This window comes from Nycticebus coucang, chromosome 6, assembly GCF_027406575.1.
Source record: "Nycticebus coucang isolate mNycCou1 chromosome 6, mNycCou1.pri, whole genome shotgun sequence".
Classification (NCBI taxonomy): domain Eukaryota; kingdom Metazoa; phylum Chordata; class Mammalia; order Primates; family Lorisidae; genus Nycticebus; species Nycticebus coucang.
The window spans coordinates 127,306,763-127,325,997 of record NC_069785.1 but is presented as its reverse complement, the minus strand read 5'-3'; the positions used below and the strand labels follow the sequence as shown (position 1 = coordinate 127,325,997).

Sequence of the window (19,235 nt, the reverse complement as noted above, 5' to 3'; positions counted from 1 at the left end):
ATTCTATGCTCATCTTAATCTTCTTATCAATGGCTTTTAAGTAAACAAAATGAAATAAATCCAAAAGATTAAAAACTCTCGTTTGCAAGTATGAAATAAAATGGTTCTACAATATACTTGTGAGGCTTCTTGGAGGTTATTTATACTATGTAACCCAGAAAATGTCACTTAATGCAGGCATCTATTTCAAATATTAAACAATGTAAATAAGAAAAAAGATGTTTAAGGAGATGAAGACCAAAGAATGTCTGCAGAAACACTAACGTGAAGAGACTGGATTGTGATCTAGTGAATTTTATTTATAGCAGTTATACAATTTGGATAATTCCAACCAAAGCCCTTTCTTTTCATTTAACAACATATTTGTGGTTGAAAAATTATCAGATATTTGTCCTGAGTTCTTATTAGTACCAGACCTGATTCAAGGGCAATCTGTGAGTAAAGTGAAAATAAATTATCTAAAGAGGACATATTAGTAATTGCTATCTAAAATTCTAGTACCTCACTTCTATTAAGATTATGTTATGTGAAACCAAGGCTGCATCTTCACAAGGGAAATGCTGTGTGAACAGTATTTAGAATAAACGTAATTCCTCTCATTTAATGAGGGTTGACAATACTAATGCAGACATTTTCCATGGAAGGTGTGGGTGTTCCTTTCATGCTCCAAAATAGTAGCTAAGAGGCAGAGACTTAGATTTAGAAAATTTCCTAATTTTTTCTTTAGTTTCTTATATTTTAAATGCCAGATATTAACAGCATTAAAGTTTCATGGCAGCTGTGATATAGGAAAAGCAATAAACAGGTCTTGACACCTGGGTTCTAACCCAGGTTTTGCCAGTAAGCAGCAATATGCACTTGGGCGAGTCTCTTCACCACTGTGGGTCTTAGGTTCCTCCTTTGTGCAATAAGGGGAAGCGGCTCCCCAGAAAAGCCCTCACAGTCTAAGAGTCTATTATTTTATTAGATAGATTAGGCCTGTCATGGAAAACACAGCAGTGTATAGAAGTATTGGGAAAATAAATTAGTTTAAATGCAATACATTAAAAAATTATACTAATCAGTTTCTATATATTTTCAAGCTTGTCAGGAGTAGAAACAAATGAGACATAAAGATCATGGGTTAAACCATCCCTTTAGGTACTAATAAGAACTCAGGACAAATATCTGATTATTTCACAACCACAAATATGTTGTTAAATGAAAAGAAGGGGCTTTGGTTGGAATTATCCTAATTGTATAATTGTTATAAATAACTTGGTTACAATCTTCTTGATATTTTGATAAAGTCACAGATTTGTATTTGTCACACTTTGAGAGGTTTCAAAGTCCCTATTTACTTATTTTAACACAATAATACAGCCCAAATTTGGAATAATCTAGAAAGGAACTAGTGGTTGTCTTTGGGGGGCAGTAAACCCCAGGAGTCACAATGACTTTAACATTTCTGGCAGGGACTCTGCCTTTAATAGACACAATTCATGCCCACACACACTCTTCTCTTCCTTCTGACTGCTCATCTGTTATGATGGCACCATGCCTGCTCTGACGAGTGTGTTAGGGTTTAACCAAAGCATGGTTTGTGAGTGAATGAATGAACATAAAACAGAAATGACTAATACTTGCAATAAAAAGTAACTTCTGTGATGTAACTACTACCATGTCATTAGAAACAAATAAAACGGGCTAGTACTTTGGGAGGTGGAGGCAGGTGGGGTTCTTGAGCTCTGGAGTTTGAAACTAGCCTGAGCAAGAGCCAGAGCTCATCTGTATTAAAAGCAGAAAAAATAGCCAGATGTTGTGGCAGCACCTTGGGGGGCTAAGGCAAGAGGATTGCTTGAGCCCAAGAGTTTGAGGTTACTATGAGCTATGATGCCATGACACTCTACCAGGGAAATAGAGTGAGAATCTGTCTCAAGAAAAAAAAAAGAAAAGAAAAGAAAACAAATAAATAAATAAAAAATGCTGATAGTTATTCCCAAAAAACTATGTGGAAGCCCCTAGAACATGGGATGTAGTGTGATGTATTGGAATAGGTTGGCCAACAAATGGCTTTAATTAAAAATCTATCTAATAAAAGACAGTAGAAAACAGGATGGATGAATGTTGTTAGAAATCAACAGGAATGAAAGTTGACTTGTGGAGCCTCCTGGAATGTTCTCAATAATCCTAGTATATTAGAATTGGCCTCAAATGCCTTCTTTAATCTCTCAACCAGTACAAAAAAAAAAAAATCTCTATAACACCCATGAAAGACAGTAGTGTAGCCTTAGCTTAAATATTTCCAATATTTCTACACAATGGCCCTAGGAAATATGGGAGAAAAATTAAAACTCTTAAATTTTTTTGGCTGTGGCTCAAGCGGCTAAGGCACCAGCCACATACACCTGAGCTGGCGGGTTCGAATCCAGCCTGGGCCTGCCAAACAACAATGATGGCTGCAACCAAAAAAAAAAAAAAAATAGCCAGGCGTTGTGGCGGGTGTTTGTAGTCCCAGCTACTTGGGAGGCGGAGGCAGGAGAATCGCTTGAGCCCAGGAGTTGGAGATTGCTATGAGCTGTGACACAACAGCGCTCTACCCAGGGTGACAGCTTGAGGCTCTGTCTCAAAAAAAAAAACTCTTTAAGTTTTTGTTTTCACTAAGCCTCTCTTCGCCTACTATCTCTTTGGTGACACCGTGCAGCTCTTCAAGTCCTAGAAATTATCATTTGATACTTCAACTGGCTCTCATATGATTAATCAGAAACAACACACATGGAAGCATTTGAGAGAAAAAAATGATACACCACCACACAATAAAAATGCAGATTATGATTACTGAGTCTCTTTTTTACTTTCAGACAATTCTGAATACCCAATTTAACTAGTAATTCCTCATCATGCTTACCTCCCTCCCTCTAATATCTAATGCAAGATGGTTTATTAGATGGATACAGGCCTTTTTGTGGAAGTTATAGATCCAGGTAAGGACAGAGGAAAGCTTTGGAGACCTTACTGCATGAAAATATTTCTGTTTCCCAGGAGAGGTGCTAAAGAATAAAGGCTACTATGATGTCAAGCCTCAATGGAAAAGACAATTTTTGTCTATTTATTTCAAGGACACAGTACTCTTAAAAGTTCTTATTACTTTCCTAAAGTTTATAGTTTTTGTATTTTTTGTTGTTGTTGTTGCAGTTTGGCCAGAGCCAGGTTTGAACCCACTACCCTTGGTATATGGGGCTGGTGCCCTGCCCACTGAACCACAGGTACTACCGCTAGTGTTTATAGTTTTATATGCATATTTACTCTGGCCTCAGTTTAGTCCAAATCAAAATTCTTGTATTTTTAATTTTTACTAAATATTAAAATGGAATCCTTTACCAGATCAACCCTCAATTACCTAGCTAGATACTCAGGTTTTGGAGTTAAGAGAGAGTTCAATTCAGTTTCTGGCTGTGCTACTTAGTAACAATGTACGCCTACTCAACTATTATAGCCTTGGTTCCTTATTTGCAAAATGGGGGTAATAATGCTTATCTAAGAGCCCTTGTAAGGATAAATGAGATAGTCTACATAAAGCAAACAGTTCTACAAATGGTAGCTAATTATGTAAGTATTCCTGCAAATAAGCCTTATGAAACACATACGCACAGTACTGTATGGCTGCTGTCTGATTTCTTTCTTTTTAATATACAAAGTTTAAGAAGGCCCCAGGACTGAAGAGGTTATTTCTAATGCTCTAGGAATTACATTGATCTCTTTCTTTGTGAATGCTGAGTGTCATAAGGCCAGTGCTGGAGTGGGGTTTAAGGATTATCACATGAAGACCTTCTCTCCACTCTTAATTCATTCACTACAGTCAATGCTGCTCCAATTTCCATTAAGTAAAAGGTTTTCTCTCATCCATATAATATTGAACTATGGCTTGACTTTGGTGAGATACAAGGGAGTAATTGCTTTGAGGAGGTTCTAGAAACATCAAAACACAAGAGAAAGGCTCAAGTGATTTGTCAGGCAGCTTTTAAAGTTATTGCAATAAGAGCAAGAAGAAAGAAATTTTCCTAGGTTTTTTTAAAGCAAAGCTCTAATTTTTTTGAACTACAATTCCCAGAATTCCATCTACCTTACAGAAATAAAAGCTTACTTAATATTTAGAGTCTTAAAAGGCTCAACTACAACTCGAACAACTATCCTTAGAAATGAAAACAGTATAACCTAAACATTTGTACCCTCATATTAATCTGAGATTAAAAACAAATATATTGAGAGTCTGAGATCAATTTACTTGTCTATTTCATGGCTCATAAACTACTCAGACCAAAGCAACAATACATCAAAGAAAGGTTTCCAAGATTGAAGTGAGGCAGAGAAACAGGCAAATAATTGGATTGGCACCCGTAGCACAGTGGTTATGGTGCCAGCCACATACACTAAGGGAGCCGGGTTCGAACCCGGCCCAGGCCAGCTAAACAACAACAACTGCAACAAAAAATAGCTTGGTGTTGTGGTGGGTGCCTATAGTCCCAGCTACCTGGAGGCTGAGGCAAGAGAATTGCTTAAACCCAAGAGTTTGAGGTTTATGTGAGCTGTGATGCCACAAGCACTCTACTGAGGGCAACATAGACACTGTTTCAAAAGAAAAGGGGGGGGGCAAATAATTAAATGGTTATTTTATATTAAATATTATAAATATTAAACTAATATTTCAGAGGCATTAATTGGCTCAATTATTCAGTCTTGTTTTCCTTTGTAGTGGGAACTGGTCATCCTAATGTTCAATGTATGTAGCACTATTTAGCCAATTACAAGGGCTATCACCCACTCTAACTCTAGGGTGTATAGTTTATCAGTAAACTAGGAACTAGGCTGATGCCACCACACTCTACCCAGGACAATAGAGAGAGAATCTGTCTCAAAAAAAAAAAAAAATATATATATATATATATATACACACACACACACACAGAGTGACCATAAAGTTTGTGTACATTTTTAAGTTGCATACAATTTTAAATTACATCCCTAATTTTCAAAAAATCTAACACAATATAACTTATAAAGAACCATTCGCTGTTCCAAACGCTTTATATATATTAGTTTATTTTAGCCTCATGGTAACTATTATTATTATTATCCTATTTTTACTGGTGAAGAAACTGAGGTGCAGAGACATTAAGTGGACTTGGCCAAGGTCATAGTAAATGAGAGAACCAATATTTGGACCTAAGTGGTCTGTTTCAGATTCTATGCCCTTCACCACCACACTAAAACCCCTTTTAAATCAGTACTTTTAACTTCTGTGCTCTATCATAAGATTGAGTGCTTCAATTAAAACAGAAGAATATTACTGCATTATTTTATATTCCCTTACATTTTTTTGGCATAAAGTTAACTCCCATAAAAACTGTTTTTTAGAGCAAATCCTTATATGATCATACAAGCCCTGAGGGGTAGACCTCTACTAGGTCTGAAGGAGCAGGCTTTGTACTTTATTGACATTTGTAGCAATCTTGTGAGACAGATGGGCCAGACTACGTGACAAATGAGAAAAAGTGAAATGGAAAGAGTTATATGATGTATTCTAAATTATACATTCAACAGCAGTTCCTGGGCCAAATCAAGACCGTCTAACTCCCAGTCACGTTGCTTTGCTATGCCAGGCTTTCTAGGATTTCTGCAAGGTGAGGTCATAACAACGGAGACACTTGTTTTATGGACAAGAAATAAAAAAGAGTATGAGAAATTCAAATACACTTATTAACACCTACTGAGTTGTTTTTTTTTTTTTAATTTAAAAAATGAACGTGGCAAAAAGTAGGGCTCCCAGCTGTTATCACTGGGTGCTTGAAGACCTGTCTCTTACATGATCATAAGGCACTCAGTAAGGGGGCCTGCCTTGACTCTTAGTAGGAATGGCATCAGTTTTATTCAACAGCACATTTTAGAACCCATTATTATCTTACAGAAGCCAATTCCTCACCTGTCACTGGCACCATTGTCCTGGGCGTGGAGGTTTTCCTCGCTGGCCATCTGAGCTGCCCTTCCGCTTGCTTCCTCTTCTGTCTCACTCAGGCTTTCATCCTCCAGGCTGTCGGGCTCCATCTCATTGTCCTGGAGTCGGTCCTCAAGTTCAGGCTGGGACTTAACCTCTTGAGTGAGGATTTCTGAATCAGATTCCAAGGAGTCTCTTGAAATCAGATGTAAGTTTTCTTTCTTAAAAGATGGGTCTGTGGACTGGCTCTTTAAGTTCGCATGATGGACAGGAGAATGACAAGAAAGCTTGGGCATGAGTTTACTGTCACTCATCTTGAAAAATAAAAAATCAACAGGGGATACTCTTGTCGATAGGAGCAGTTGGCTGATGTTTGAAGTTGTGGTTCACAAACAGTACCTAAAAAATATATATTTGTTTACTCTGTGACTGTGGAAATCTCCTTAATGACAATGTTTTTTTTTTTTTTTTTTGTCGTGAGTCACTGTGCCTGGACTCATTTCTAATCTTTTTTTTTTTTTTTTTTAATTGTTGGGGATTCATTGAGGGTACAATAAACCAGGTTACACTGATTGCAATTGTTAGGTAAAGTCCCTCTTGCAATCATGTCTTGCCCCCATAAAGTGTGACACACACCAAGGCCCCACCCACCTCCCTCCTTCCCTCTTTCTGTTTCCCCCCCATAACCATAATTGTCATTAATTGTCCTCATATCAAAATTGAGTACATAGGATTCATGCTTCTCCATTCTTGTGATGCTTTACTAAGAATAATGTCTTCCACGTCCATCCAGGTTAATACGAAGGATGTAAAGTCTCCATTTTTTTTAATGGCTGAATAGTATTCCATGGTATACATATACCACAGCTTGTTAATCCATTCCTGGGTTGGTGGGCATTTAGGCTCATTTTGGCGATTGTAAATTGAGCTGCAATAAACAGTCTAGTACAAGTGCTTAATGACAATGTTAATCAAAAATTTAAATGAGTGAGAGAACCTTGTAGTGTAGGCTTTTGTATGCACCTTTTTGTGCGTATAAAAAAGGTCTACTGGAAAAACTATTTTTCTCTCTGCAGAAACACATCTGATGTAGAGCTGCAGAGTTCATAAACAGCCTGAGTAATCGAATGCAGTTTTATTGAGTAAATAAATGGCTGCTGGGAAGCAGGTTCCTATTTTTAGTTTTCAAGGGCTTGTTACTGACAAGCCTGGAAATAAACTAACCAAATGGTTAATTATGGATAGTTCTTTGACAGCCTTATTTCAAACGTCCAGGGCAATAATATAAACATGCCTGTTCAGTAGCATTCATGGATAGAATAAAACGGGTTTAGGGTCTATCCTTTGGACAGTAAAAAGAGATAGGAGGGTGATTTCCATAGTTGAAATTGTAAGTGGGAACCTGTTTTGTTCCTAGACCCGTTTTGGCTGACTACATTGTTTGGAAAAGACTCTTTTGATACCCAGCTTGCTACTAGATAAGAGTGTTTAATTTAGGTGGACACATATAGAGAGATCAGTCTCAGCTCAGTATTAAAAATAACCCATCATAATAATTAAAATTATTCAATGAAAGATTTCATGGACTTAGGAATTGCCACTAAGTGATTCAAAGCAGAGGCTGGAGTTCCACCTGCCAGGGATGCTGTCCTGGGGAAAGTTGGATGGGTGGGAGATGGGCCAGAATAACAGGTTAGAGTTAGTTGGAGTCCCTTACAACTTGCTAAGGGGGTGATTCCCAGGGAACTCCGGCTGTGTCTAAGGCTATTATAAAGACCCATGGAGAGGGTGCTTTGTGTTCAGATGGAATCGAGAGGAGATGATGTTTTTGAATTGTGCTTCTTTTAATCTCTACCTAGCATTTCTACTTTGGTCTGTCTTCTTTTTGACTTCCTTTATGCTATGATTTTTTTCTGTAAGTCAGATAACAGAAACAGTCCCCCTTAGAGATTATTACAAAATTTGTTTTAATGACTTGCTCTTGTTCTTTTGGCAAATCCTAACTTTAATTAAATAACACGAACATATTCCTCTTCCTAGGATTGCTTGAATGTTGACCTTGGTGCTAGCGTTTCTAAGGAACATCACCAACTCCTTGGAGGAAAGAAAGCACCTTAACAAACTCGACAAACAAAAGGTAAAATACACATGAAGTGATTTTCTATTTAAGTCACAGTTCCCCCTGTTGGTAGACTAATATATTACAGTGTAATTTTACCAAGTGATTTGCTGTATTAAGTCTCTTATTTAAAAAATGTATATTGCATTCTGCCTCCTGCCTTATTGTTTTAATACTGATAAGCAGATTGACTATGGCTTTTTAGGGTATTTTTTAAGAAAGCAGAAAGTCCATCAAATATTAACATAACACATTTTATCTAAAAGTTTGTAGAAATATTGGTTTTACTGTGTAAGGTCAATGAATTTGGAATCTTGAAGAACAAGCTTAAAATAATCATTACAATTCAATTTAGAATTACTCTTTCATAAAATAATTCAGTCCCTTTAATTTCTTTTCTTAAATGAGGTAGGCAAGGGTTTCTTGGAATTAATAAATAACAAAACGGGGACCATAAAAGGTACTTTTGTTGTCATCAATGGATTAATGCAATTCAGGAGAGTATGAAAGAAGCACAGCTAAATACTACAAAAGCCAAGTTTCTGTGGAGGCATGATCTTCTAAAAGCATGGGATTGAAGAAGGAAAAGCTGCCATCCTGAGTAAGTTAGAAAGTGCACGTTTTAAATTTAATGAATGTGGCTCCCGGGTACTATTGTGCAGGAAACAAACAAACAAGCGGTGTGCCACTGAAATTTCTGACCCAGAGAAGAGGAACAGTCTAAGTAAACAGAAAGACAGGGCTATATCCGATGGTATCTAGGGACTGAGAAACGGCCACTTCCCCAGGGATCCCTGCAAGACCGTAGGTCTAGTCCACTAGCACAGGGACAAACAAACTTCTGGATGTGAAAAGGAACCCACTTGTGCTCCCCAGAATGAATGGAAAAGGAAAGGGAGCCCAGGTTTGGAAGAGGCCGGAAGCTGCCGCTTCAGGGACGCGCGGGTTGTTTTCCACCTGTGCTTGTTTCCGAGGGACCAGACCCGCCGCAGGGGGCGTTTCAGGGTCCAGGAAGTGACGGGGCCGCTGGCCGGTGCCCTCACCTGTCTCTGCGATGGAGGACAGGGCTGCTGTGGGAGGTGGGGGGCCAGCCCTGCCCTGCCCGCCCGGCCGCCCTGCGTGCTTTCCACCCGCGGCCCCAAGGCTCTCGACCGGCTCCTTTGAGTTTCTGTCCCGATCCAGTTTGCTCCCGTGGTCTCCTGCTGTCCTCTCCCGCAGTCCCAGCCCTAGCCGTTTCCCCCTCCTGGGCGATGCCACCTACCGCCGTCCCGGGAGGCCACCACCCGTCACCTGCGCGGCGCTCCTCGGTGACCGCGACCCTGGCGGCCCCGCATCCTTCCGCGTTGTCGCAGCCGCCGGGAGGCGCTGCCCTGGCGACCGCTGGCAACACGGCGGGCGCCGGGCGGGGTGGGCCAGGACCAGCCCGCGTCCTGGACTGTACCGGCCCGGCCCGGATTTTGGAAACCACTGGGACAGTGGCGTCTCCGAGAGGCTGCTGTCGGCCACCCTGACTTTCCCAAGTGGGAAGGCACTAGAAAGGCAGGCCGCCGAGTGGGAGGAGATATTTACCACAAATAAAACTGCTAGGAAATGCAAGAACTCCTGCAAACCTAGAAGGAAAAGAATCCGACTCCACATTGGGTGAATGACTGGAACAGGTATTTCACACACACAAAAAGAAATCTAAAGGGCCAGTAAATATTTGTGGTTTATTGACAAGGCGCTTGATTCATTAATAATCAGAAAGGATACCACACTCACCAGACAGGCAGAAGTTAACTGGTTTGACAGAGCCATGTGTTGGGGAGGACCCTAGACAAAGAACTCCCTACTGCTGGTGGGGTGCGCTACTGCCACTGAGCCTTGGGGTGGTTTGCTAAACCAGGATACTGCAGGATCTAATAATTTCACTTCTAGGTATTTATCTTTAAGAAGTGTGTGCCTATATGTGTTTGAACTGAAAATAACTGAAATGCCCATCGACAATAGAATGGCTAAATTGTGTTATTCCATATACTGGCACGCTCCGCAGCAGTGAAAATAAATGAAAGACACAAAATACAACAGCGTGGAGGTATGTTAAATACTATATAATGCTGAACAACAACAAAAGTCCAGAAAAATGTATGCTGTAAGATGTAGTATATAAAAATTAAAAACAATAAATAATAAAATTGAAGACAGGCTAAATTACACACTACTATGTTTATGGATACATATTTAGTGGAGAAAACGATGAAAAAAAAGCAAAGTAGTGATTCGAATATAGTTAGGAATGTGGTCAGTTCTGGTATTCAGGGTGAGGGTAATGGGAAAGAGTGCTTTTGAGATTGCATTTCCTAACTTCAGTGGTGTTTACACAGATGTTCATCTTACAACAGTTTCTTAAGTTGTACATTTATATGTATGCATAATATTTCACTGTCTAAAAAGGTTTCAAAGAAAAGAAGTGATGGGAATTATCTGCACATTAAAATAGCATTAAAACCACATGTAGACTTGAATAACTGTTCTCAAAGAGGCAAGAATGTTTCAGTGCCAGTTGGCTCATTAGTAACAGGAAACACAGGAAAGTGAAAAAGGTCCTTACTACCTAGGTTTAGCATTTTTTATTAGCATTAGTTTTTTATTTATTTTTTTTTTAACTTTTTGGACAGTTGGAGCCTTATCTTATGAGTGCCTAGCAGGACCCCAATATCTATTGAAGAATTAAAAGCAAGGTAGGTGAAAACAGTGGTGTCATTCTGCCCAGTATATTATACTAATTATCAGTAGAGCAACCACTAATATGCAAACAAACCCCAAACAGAAGAACTTGTTCCTCATCCAGAATATGTTACAGAATCAATGTTGAGTCATTCACCCTGTCTGCCTGCTGATCTCCTGGTCAAGGGAAATTGATGCTGTGGTCCTTCAGTTTCTTCAAGTGCTTTCTGCCTATTCAGAAGGCATCAGTGGTCCCTATGCAATTCAGGAGTCTGTCAGTCCAGCCCCTACCTGCAGAAACTGCGACACATGTGGAATGGGCAACACTTCAAGCTTGATTTTACTCTTGCCTCCTCTGTAATGGCTGTCCTGGTAATTCTTTTTTAGAGAAAAACAAAAGGCTGAAAATAATGAACTTAAGTGGAAGTCAGAGTCATCAGGAGATAGAAGTCATGTTAGTTACTTTAATGGAAATAATTTTATATGAAGATTTGTTAACTGAAAAGTTGAAAAGGAACATAGGTATCCTGCTTCCACCCCTATGGTTGGGGGAACACAGGGATGAAGCTGGAATGATAACACTTAGAGGCTTAGAGGAGGGGTTTTGGGGTAGGATGTAGGCCTCTGAGGAGGGTGAGATCCCCAGCTGGTGGGTGCTGGTGTCTTTGAAAAGGTATGGGGAAGCTGGTTCTGGGAGTGTTGGGAAAACTGGACTCAGTGCCTGCTACTGAAACTAACTGAGCTAATGGGGTGACCAGGAGAAGAAACAACTTCAAGGTGACCCTAAGAGCAATAGGAAGCAAAAGGAACAATTCCTTTTCTCTTCTCCAGCCTTGAGATTTCCCTCTCCTGCCCCCTCCTGGCCAGTCCTGACAAAGAGCAGGCTGGAAAGGAGAAAGGAGGTTTGCCCGGTGGTCCCAGCATAGCAGCCAGAGAATGTGAGTGTGTTTGAAGCTGAGAAACAATGTTTTAACAAGCAACACACTCATACTCTGTTCTTCAGGATTCTTAAGGATAATAGAGTGCATACAAACCAAATACGGTCTTAAAGTACATTGTTTTTCTGCTGTTATGACAGTAATACTGATTATTTACAGATGAATTGCGCTTCACAGCCTTCGCAAAGTGCTTTTGCCTGTGCTGTCTGTTCAGAATTCAGCTTCAGCCCAACGCTGGACTAACCCAAACACAGAGAATGGGGAAAAAGTAGATAAAAGTTGATAAATAATAGAACATATAGATTCATGATACTGAACTGAGTTTACTCCTTTCCCACCCAACTCCATCCTTCCATGCAGCTCCCGCCTCCCTGTTCACCCTCCTGTGCTGATCTGTCTGCAGTGTCTTCTCCTCTACTGGGCTCTTCTCTGTGGTCTAGCTCCTCAGCCCACCAGACCTAGCTCGGCCTTGTCTCCTCCAGGAAGAATCTTTGAGCAATCCCCCACACTGTGGTTCTTGGAATAGGGTAATTCTCAACCTTGGGCAGTTTTGTCCTCTAGGAGGCATTTGACAATGTCTGGAGATATTTGTCATTGTCATGACTTGAAGGAGTACTACTGGCATGTAGTGGGTGGTAGGCAGGGATGCTGCTAGACATCCCCCAATTCAGAGGATAGCCCTCACAGCAACAAAAATCATCTGGTCCAAAATGTCAACAATGCCGACTTTGGTAAACTCTGTGCTCAGTTAAAGGCCCTTGGTCTATGGTCCCATGGCCCCCAACTGCATGCCTCTAGGTTAATACATATCTTTCTACAGCACTGTGTTGAAATGACCTTTTTATGTTTTTGTTATTTCCTTATAATGCTATAATCTCCCAGTGAACAAGGACTGGTATGTGTATGACACCTGCAGACACACAATAAATTTTAAAGAAAGCCACGATACCTTTACACTATTGCACTTGAGTGGGAAGTAGATAAGGGTAGCCCATCAGGCCTTTTAACAGAACTGGTGAGAGTGGCCCACCAAGACCTTTAATAAGGATATACCCTTATTTGACGTTTACCCAGGATGATCAGATGATTTATTATGAAAATCCAGGACATTTCCAAGAATTTTAAAACAGATGCTGTGTATCAAGGAGACCAGGACAGTAGTTATAAACTAAAGTAGGTGTAGCTGAGATTGTCCTGGGTGGGAAGTATGGTCATTCTACATATAACTGTAGTATATAGAATGTATATATTGTCTGGTTCCTTCATACTTATAGTAAACTAGAAGCAGCAAATTATAAATGGGATGGGGAGGAGACTCAGGGCAGAGAGAAAGGATACTACCGAAAGGAACAGAAACATCACAGAAAGAAGAGACGTTCAGACAAAGCAACCAGGACCCATGGCATAGGGAACAAGCACAGTGTTACAGTATGGGACTGTCAGCATTACGGCAATCACAAAGATTCATTTTCATAATGATTAATTTTTAAAACTCTTATAAATCAATTTATAGATACTGACTTGAGACCAGGCACAGTGGCTCACTCCCGTAATCCTAACACTCTGGAAGGATCACTTGAGCTCAGGAGTTCAAGATTAGCCTGAGAAACAGCCAGATCCCCATCTCTACTAAAAATAGAAAAGTTAGCTGGGCGTGGTGGTGCAGGCTTGCGGTCCCAGCTACTTGGGAGGCTGAGGTGGGGGGATTGCTTGAACCCAGGAGTTTGAGGTTACAGTGAGCTATGATGATACTAGGGCATGGCACTCTAGCCTGGGGCAACACAATGAGACTCTACCTAAAAAATTTTCTAAAAAAGGGGGTAAACCCTCAATGATCAAAAAAAAAATGTTATTTATTTAGAATGATTCAACCTTGAGATTTTTTTAGAAGACTGAAATTATAATAAATATGTGCTCAGATTGCTCCAACTTTGGCCACTAGAAGTCCCTGATGGCTATACACAAATCCTCTTCCATGCCCTTTAATGAAGCCTCAGAAGAGACTTCAATAGCTCCCTTGATTTCTGGTATAGATTATATATATCTTTTTTTTTATTTTTATTTTTTGAGACAGAGTCTCACCCTGTCACTTTTGGTAGAGTGCCATGGTGTCACAGCTCACAGCAACCTCAAACTCTTGGGCTCAAGCGATTCTCTTGCCTCAGACCACAGGTGCCCACCACAACGCCTGGCTATTTTTTGTTGCAGTTGTCATTGTTGGTTAGCTGGCTCAGGCCTGGCTCGAACCCGGCACCTTCGGTGTATGTGGCTGGCACCATAACCACTGTGCTATGGGCACCGACCCTGCTTTCTAGTATAGAATGTTCCAAGCTCATATTATATATTTCTTTTCCCAACCTGGAATAACCATTTCCCCAAGGAGGCTTGGGTCATTTTAGTCAGAATAATACTTAGAGACCACAATCTGGGCCCTAAGGACACTTGTTGCTACTGGTATGATGATTGTCTCTAAGCCTTTTCAGTGGAAAAAGTTAGAAAATACTTTTTTCTTTCTTTTCAAGGGAAAAATATGAGCGTGTGCTTTTATTTCCAATTCAAATTTAAGAGTACAAGGTTTTTACTTAATTTAGATTTTATATTTGTATTTCCTTTATGCTGAAAATCTTGGTCCCAATGATATTAACATAATTACTTACATACTTTATTCTACACAGCATGTATTATTATACTTTCAAATATCTTTACCAATATTATGACTAACCATATGACTTTGAAAGCAATGTAAGATCCACTTGCACCTCTTTTTTATCATTAAGATATATCATGCTGGTGTATGTAGTCAATACTTTTTTTTTTTTTTTTTTTGGTAGAGGCAGAGTCTCACTTTATGGCCCTCAGTAGAGTGCTGTGGCCCAACACAGCTCACAGCAACCTCCAACTCCTAGGCCCGAGCGATTCTTTTGCCTCAGCCTCCCAAATAGCTGGGACTACAGGCACCCGCCACAACGCCCGGCTATTGTTTGGTTGCAGTTTTGGCCGGGGCCGGGTTTGAACCCGCCACCCTCGGTATATGGGGCCAGCGCCCTACCAACTGAGCCACAGGCGCCGCCCTGTATTCAATTCTTTTTAAAAATAGCTTGAACGAATTCTTCTCTGTGTTGCTGGGATTTTTAAAAGGAATTTTTAATTTAAATTTAATTTTGTTTAACGATTATAGAAATAATTTACAAGGTTCAAAGCTAGATATATTTAGAGAAATCTAATTTCAATCCCTATCTCTTCCACTCAAGTCCCTCTCAGCTCATATAGGCAATGATTTTTAGTTAGTTTTTAATTTAGCTTTCCATTAAAAATATATAATTCAGCATACATGTCTTTTCAACTCACCCCTTTCTCAGGATAAAGGAAAGATAATATACACTTTCTTCTGCTCTTTGCTTTTTTCCCCCACTCAGTAATATATCCTGAGGTCATTCTACAAACATATAAAATGGACTTCCTCATCATTCCTTTTCACTGCTATAAAATTTCTGTAGTGTGGCCAGCCAGGCCCTTATTGATGGATACTTGAGTTGTTGTAGATGGTACTGGAATAGCCCCGTGCATATTTCAAATTATAATTTAGCTGTTTCCCTTTGGAATAGATTCCTAAAAGTAATTTAGGAATTGCTGGGTCAAGGGTAAATGCAAATGTAATTTTGCTAGATGGTGACAAGTTCCCTTTCATGGGAATTTACATTTACATCGACATTCCCACCAAAAACATAAACATACGAGGGGACTTCAAAAAGTTCGTGGAAAATGCTTCTTATGAAAAACTATGGGTGGATTTCAAAAAATTTGGGTGCCAAAATAAACTCACACTAACTTGCTGTAACATGTCTAAGCAGGATCTAGTTTGAGGTGCTAAGAAGGATGAGATATCAGTTTGAAAATAGTTCCTCCCAGAGCAACATGAATTCTGTGAAAACTGAAGCAAGAACAGGAAACATCAAATTTGAGGTGAAACTTGGATGAAAGCATGGTGAAATCACTGAGACTTTATGAAAAGTTTATAGGGACAGTGCCCCAAAGAAATCAGCAGTTTACAAATGGATACCTTTTTTTTTCTTAGAGAGTCTCACTTTATTGCCTTTGCTAGAGTGCTGTGGCATCATAGCTCACAGCAACCTCCAACTCCTGGGCTTAGGTGATTCTTTTGCCTCAGCCTCTCAAGTAGCTGGGACTACAGGTGCCTGCCACACACCCAGCTATTATTTTTGTTGTTACAGTTTGGCCACGGCTGGGTTCGAACCCGCCACCCTTGGTATATGGGGCTGGCGCCCTACCCACTGAGCTACAGGCACCACTCATGGATAACTCATTTTAAGAAGGGATGAGATGATGTCGAAGAGGAAGCCCACAGCAGCAGACCATCCACATAATGTTGCGAGGACAAAATTCATCTTGTGCGGGGTGTGGTGGATCATGCCTGTATTCCTAGCACTCTGGGAGGTGACAGCCTCTCAGGAGTTTGAGACCAGCCTGAGCAAGAGCTGGTCTCTACTAAAAATAGAAAAAACAAGCTGGACATGGTGGTGCACACCTGTAGTCCGTGCTACTCTGGAGGCTGAGGCAAGAGGATCTCTTGAGTGTAAGAGTCTGAGGTTGCCATGAGTTATGATGATGCTATGGTACTCTACCCAGAGCAACAGAGTGAGACTCTGTCTCAAAAAAAAAAAATTCATCTTGTTTGTTCCTTAATTGAAGAAGACTGACGATTAATAGCACAAATAATAACCAACACCATACCCATCTCAATTGGTTCAGCTTCCACAATTCTGAATGAAAAATTATTAAAGTTGAGCAAACTTTCCATATTTTATGGGTGCCTACACCCTCGTACCCACATCAGCTACAGACCAGAACAGACTTTTGAATGGGAATTGTAAACAAGTGGGATCAAGATCCTGAAGCATTTCCCTGAAGAATTGTAACAGGAGAGGAAACATGTCTTTACCACTGTGATCCTGAAGACAGAACCCAATCAAAGCAGTGGCCACCATGAGGTAGGAGTGTCTAGTCAAAGCAAAACAAACTAGTCAAAACTAAAGGTCATGGCAACAGGTTTTTTTGATGCCCCAGGCATTTGTTTGTTGACTTTCTGGAGGAGCAAAGAATGACATCTGTGTATTCTGAGAGTGTTTGGAGAAAGTTACCCAAAGCTTTAGGTCAAAAATACCCAGGAAAACTGCACCATGATAATATTGCTGCTCATTCCTCTAATCAAAGGCAATTTTGCAGGAGTTTCAATAGGAAATCATTAGGCACCCACCTTACAACTCTGATTTGGCTCCTTCTGAGTTCTTAGTGTTTCCAAATCTTAAAATAATCTGTAAAGGGTATCTATTTTTCTTTGGTTAATAATGTAAAAGGGATTGTATTTATGTGATTAAATTTCCAGGACCCTCAGTTTTTTAAGGTTGAACTAAATGGCTGGTATCATTGCTTACAGAAGTGTTTTGAATTTGATGGGGCTTGTGTTAGAAATAAAGTTTATATTTTTTATTTTTACCTTTTAATTCCATTTTTCCACTAACTTTTTGAAGTCCACTCATATGAGAGTGCTTGTTTTCAAATAAACTTCTTAAAAAACCATGTTGTGAAATGATTAGATTTTTGCCAATACGATAGGCAAGAAATAGTATTTCAAAGTAGTTGTAATTTTGCATTTCCTTTATTATGAGTATCTTTTCACATCTTTAAGAACAATCAACCTTATTTTTTCCATTTTCTGGTGTGGAATCATAGTCATTTTTTTTTTTTTCTTGATTTCTGGAAGTTGTTTATACAGCTTTAGAGATTTAATCCTTTTTGATGTAAGTTACAAATGTATTTTCCCAGTTTGCTTTTTACTTTTTGCCTTTTCTGTTTGACCATGAAAAGGTATTTATTTTTATGTGGTCGAAGTTATCAGTCATTTCTCCTCCCTCTTGATTCTGAATTTTGAGTCATTTTCTGGGGAGGTTATCTCACTGTCAGGTTATAAAGCTAGCAATCTGTTTTCTTGTAGTATTTCTATGATTCCAGTTTATACATTTAAATCTTGCATCCACTGGGATCTTATTTCTGGTATATGATATGAGCAATAGATCAAATTTTAACTTTTTATATATAGTTATCCAATTAGGAAAAAGTTGATCTTTTCCCATTGATTTGAGATGCCACCTTTATTATATATTAATTTTTATTTTAGACCATCAATATTGAAACATATTCCTGTTATTGTTACTGGGGTAATAAAGGTCATTAAAAGTCTTCAATTCTGCTGAATTTTTCTGTAAAGTTTTTAATAGCTGTCCCTTGTGCCTTGTCCGTTTTGAAATTAAAATTCTGATTATCAGGGTGTTTTCAGGAAATAAACACAATGGCCTGCAGCATTGTAAAAATAGAACTACCCCCATTACAAATAAAGCAAATTACCATGACTTCAACCAGGGATAGTAACAGGAGATTATGTTGTTGGGTTAGATTAGTGGACTCATTAGTGATCTGCAGTTCAAACCACTTCTTCATCTACAGGGAGACTCACGACTTGACAGAGCTCAGTCTATTGGGTACTGTAATCTTTTTCCTCTGTTATTTTCACCTCATGATAGATGGTACAGTTGATGCTTGGAGGCAGAAATTTTTTTTTTTTTTTTTGAGTAATTTGAGAGAAGGAAATACAAGTATCCTTTTGACTTAGTTCCCAGGAGGTTACACTAAGAAAGATGATTACATAAAGATTTCTCAGATTTCTCTTTGGCTCCATTTTGTGCTGAGCAAGAAGAAGTAAGCATTAAATGCCTTCTCAACAGTCTGCATTATATGTAAGGAGGAAGCAGGGTCCTGCTTGGGTCTCTTTAGGAGCCAGAGGACTAAGGGCCTAATTGCAATCATTTTACTAATTAGTTGTGTGGTCTTTGGCCATTTAAACCTCTCTGTTTCTTCATTACTAAAACAAAAGAATTGCTCCAGATCAATGTTTTCCAAGTTGTGTTTCTTAGAACAATTAGAAAAGAGGTCCATTAGAAAAGAGGAAGACATTGGCAAATGGCCACTGGTTGGGCAGCCACTGTGAATTGCTGTGTATGGATAAGTCAGTTTGAGCAGTGTTGGGTTAAGCGAAGCTAAACAGATTTTGTTAAGAGATGACTTTTTTTTTTTTTTTTTGAGACAGAGTCTCACTATGTCACCCTCGGTAGAGTGCTGTGGCATCATAGCTCACAGCAACCTCAAACTCTTGGGCTTAAGTGATTCTCTTGCCTCAGCCTCCTGAGTAGCTGGGACTATAAGTTCCTGCCACAATGCCCAGCTGTTTTTTTTTTTGTTGTAGTTGTCATTGTTGTTTAGCTGGCCTGGGCCAGGTTCAAACCCGCCAGCCCCGGTGTATATGACCAGTGCCTCAACCACTGAACTATGGGCGCCAAGCCATGAGATGACTCTTGAGAGCCTTTACTATGCTAATGTTTACAAACCTATTTGACTCCAGAAAATTTATTTATTTCTTCACAGAACA

General features: G+C 39.5%; 1 protein-coding gene across 1 annotated transcript in view; it reads right to left on the bottom strand.

Moving 5' to 3' along the window:
* The window catches only part of JHY (junctional cadherin complex regulator), a 54,484-nt gene extending 45,000 nt beyond the window's left edge, over positions 1-9,484 (bottom strand). Inside the window, exons 1-2 of the mRNA XM_053594704.1 lie at positions 9,352-9,484; positions 5,960-6,370 (exon numbers count right to left, since the gene is read on the bottom strand). Coding sequence (XP_053450679.1) covers positions 5,960-6,285 — 326 coding nt within the window. The 5' untranslated portion in view covers positions 6,286-6,370; positions 9,352-9,484. The remainder of the gene's footprint in view (positions 1-5,959; positions 6,371-9,351) is intronic.
* Positions 9,485-19,235: the final 9,751 nt, after the last annotated feature.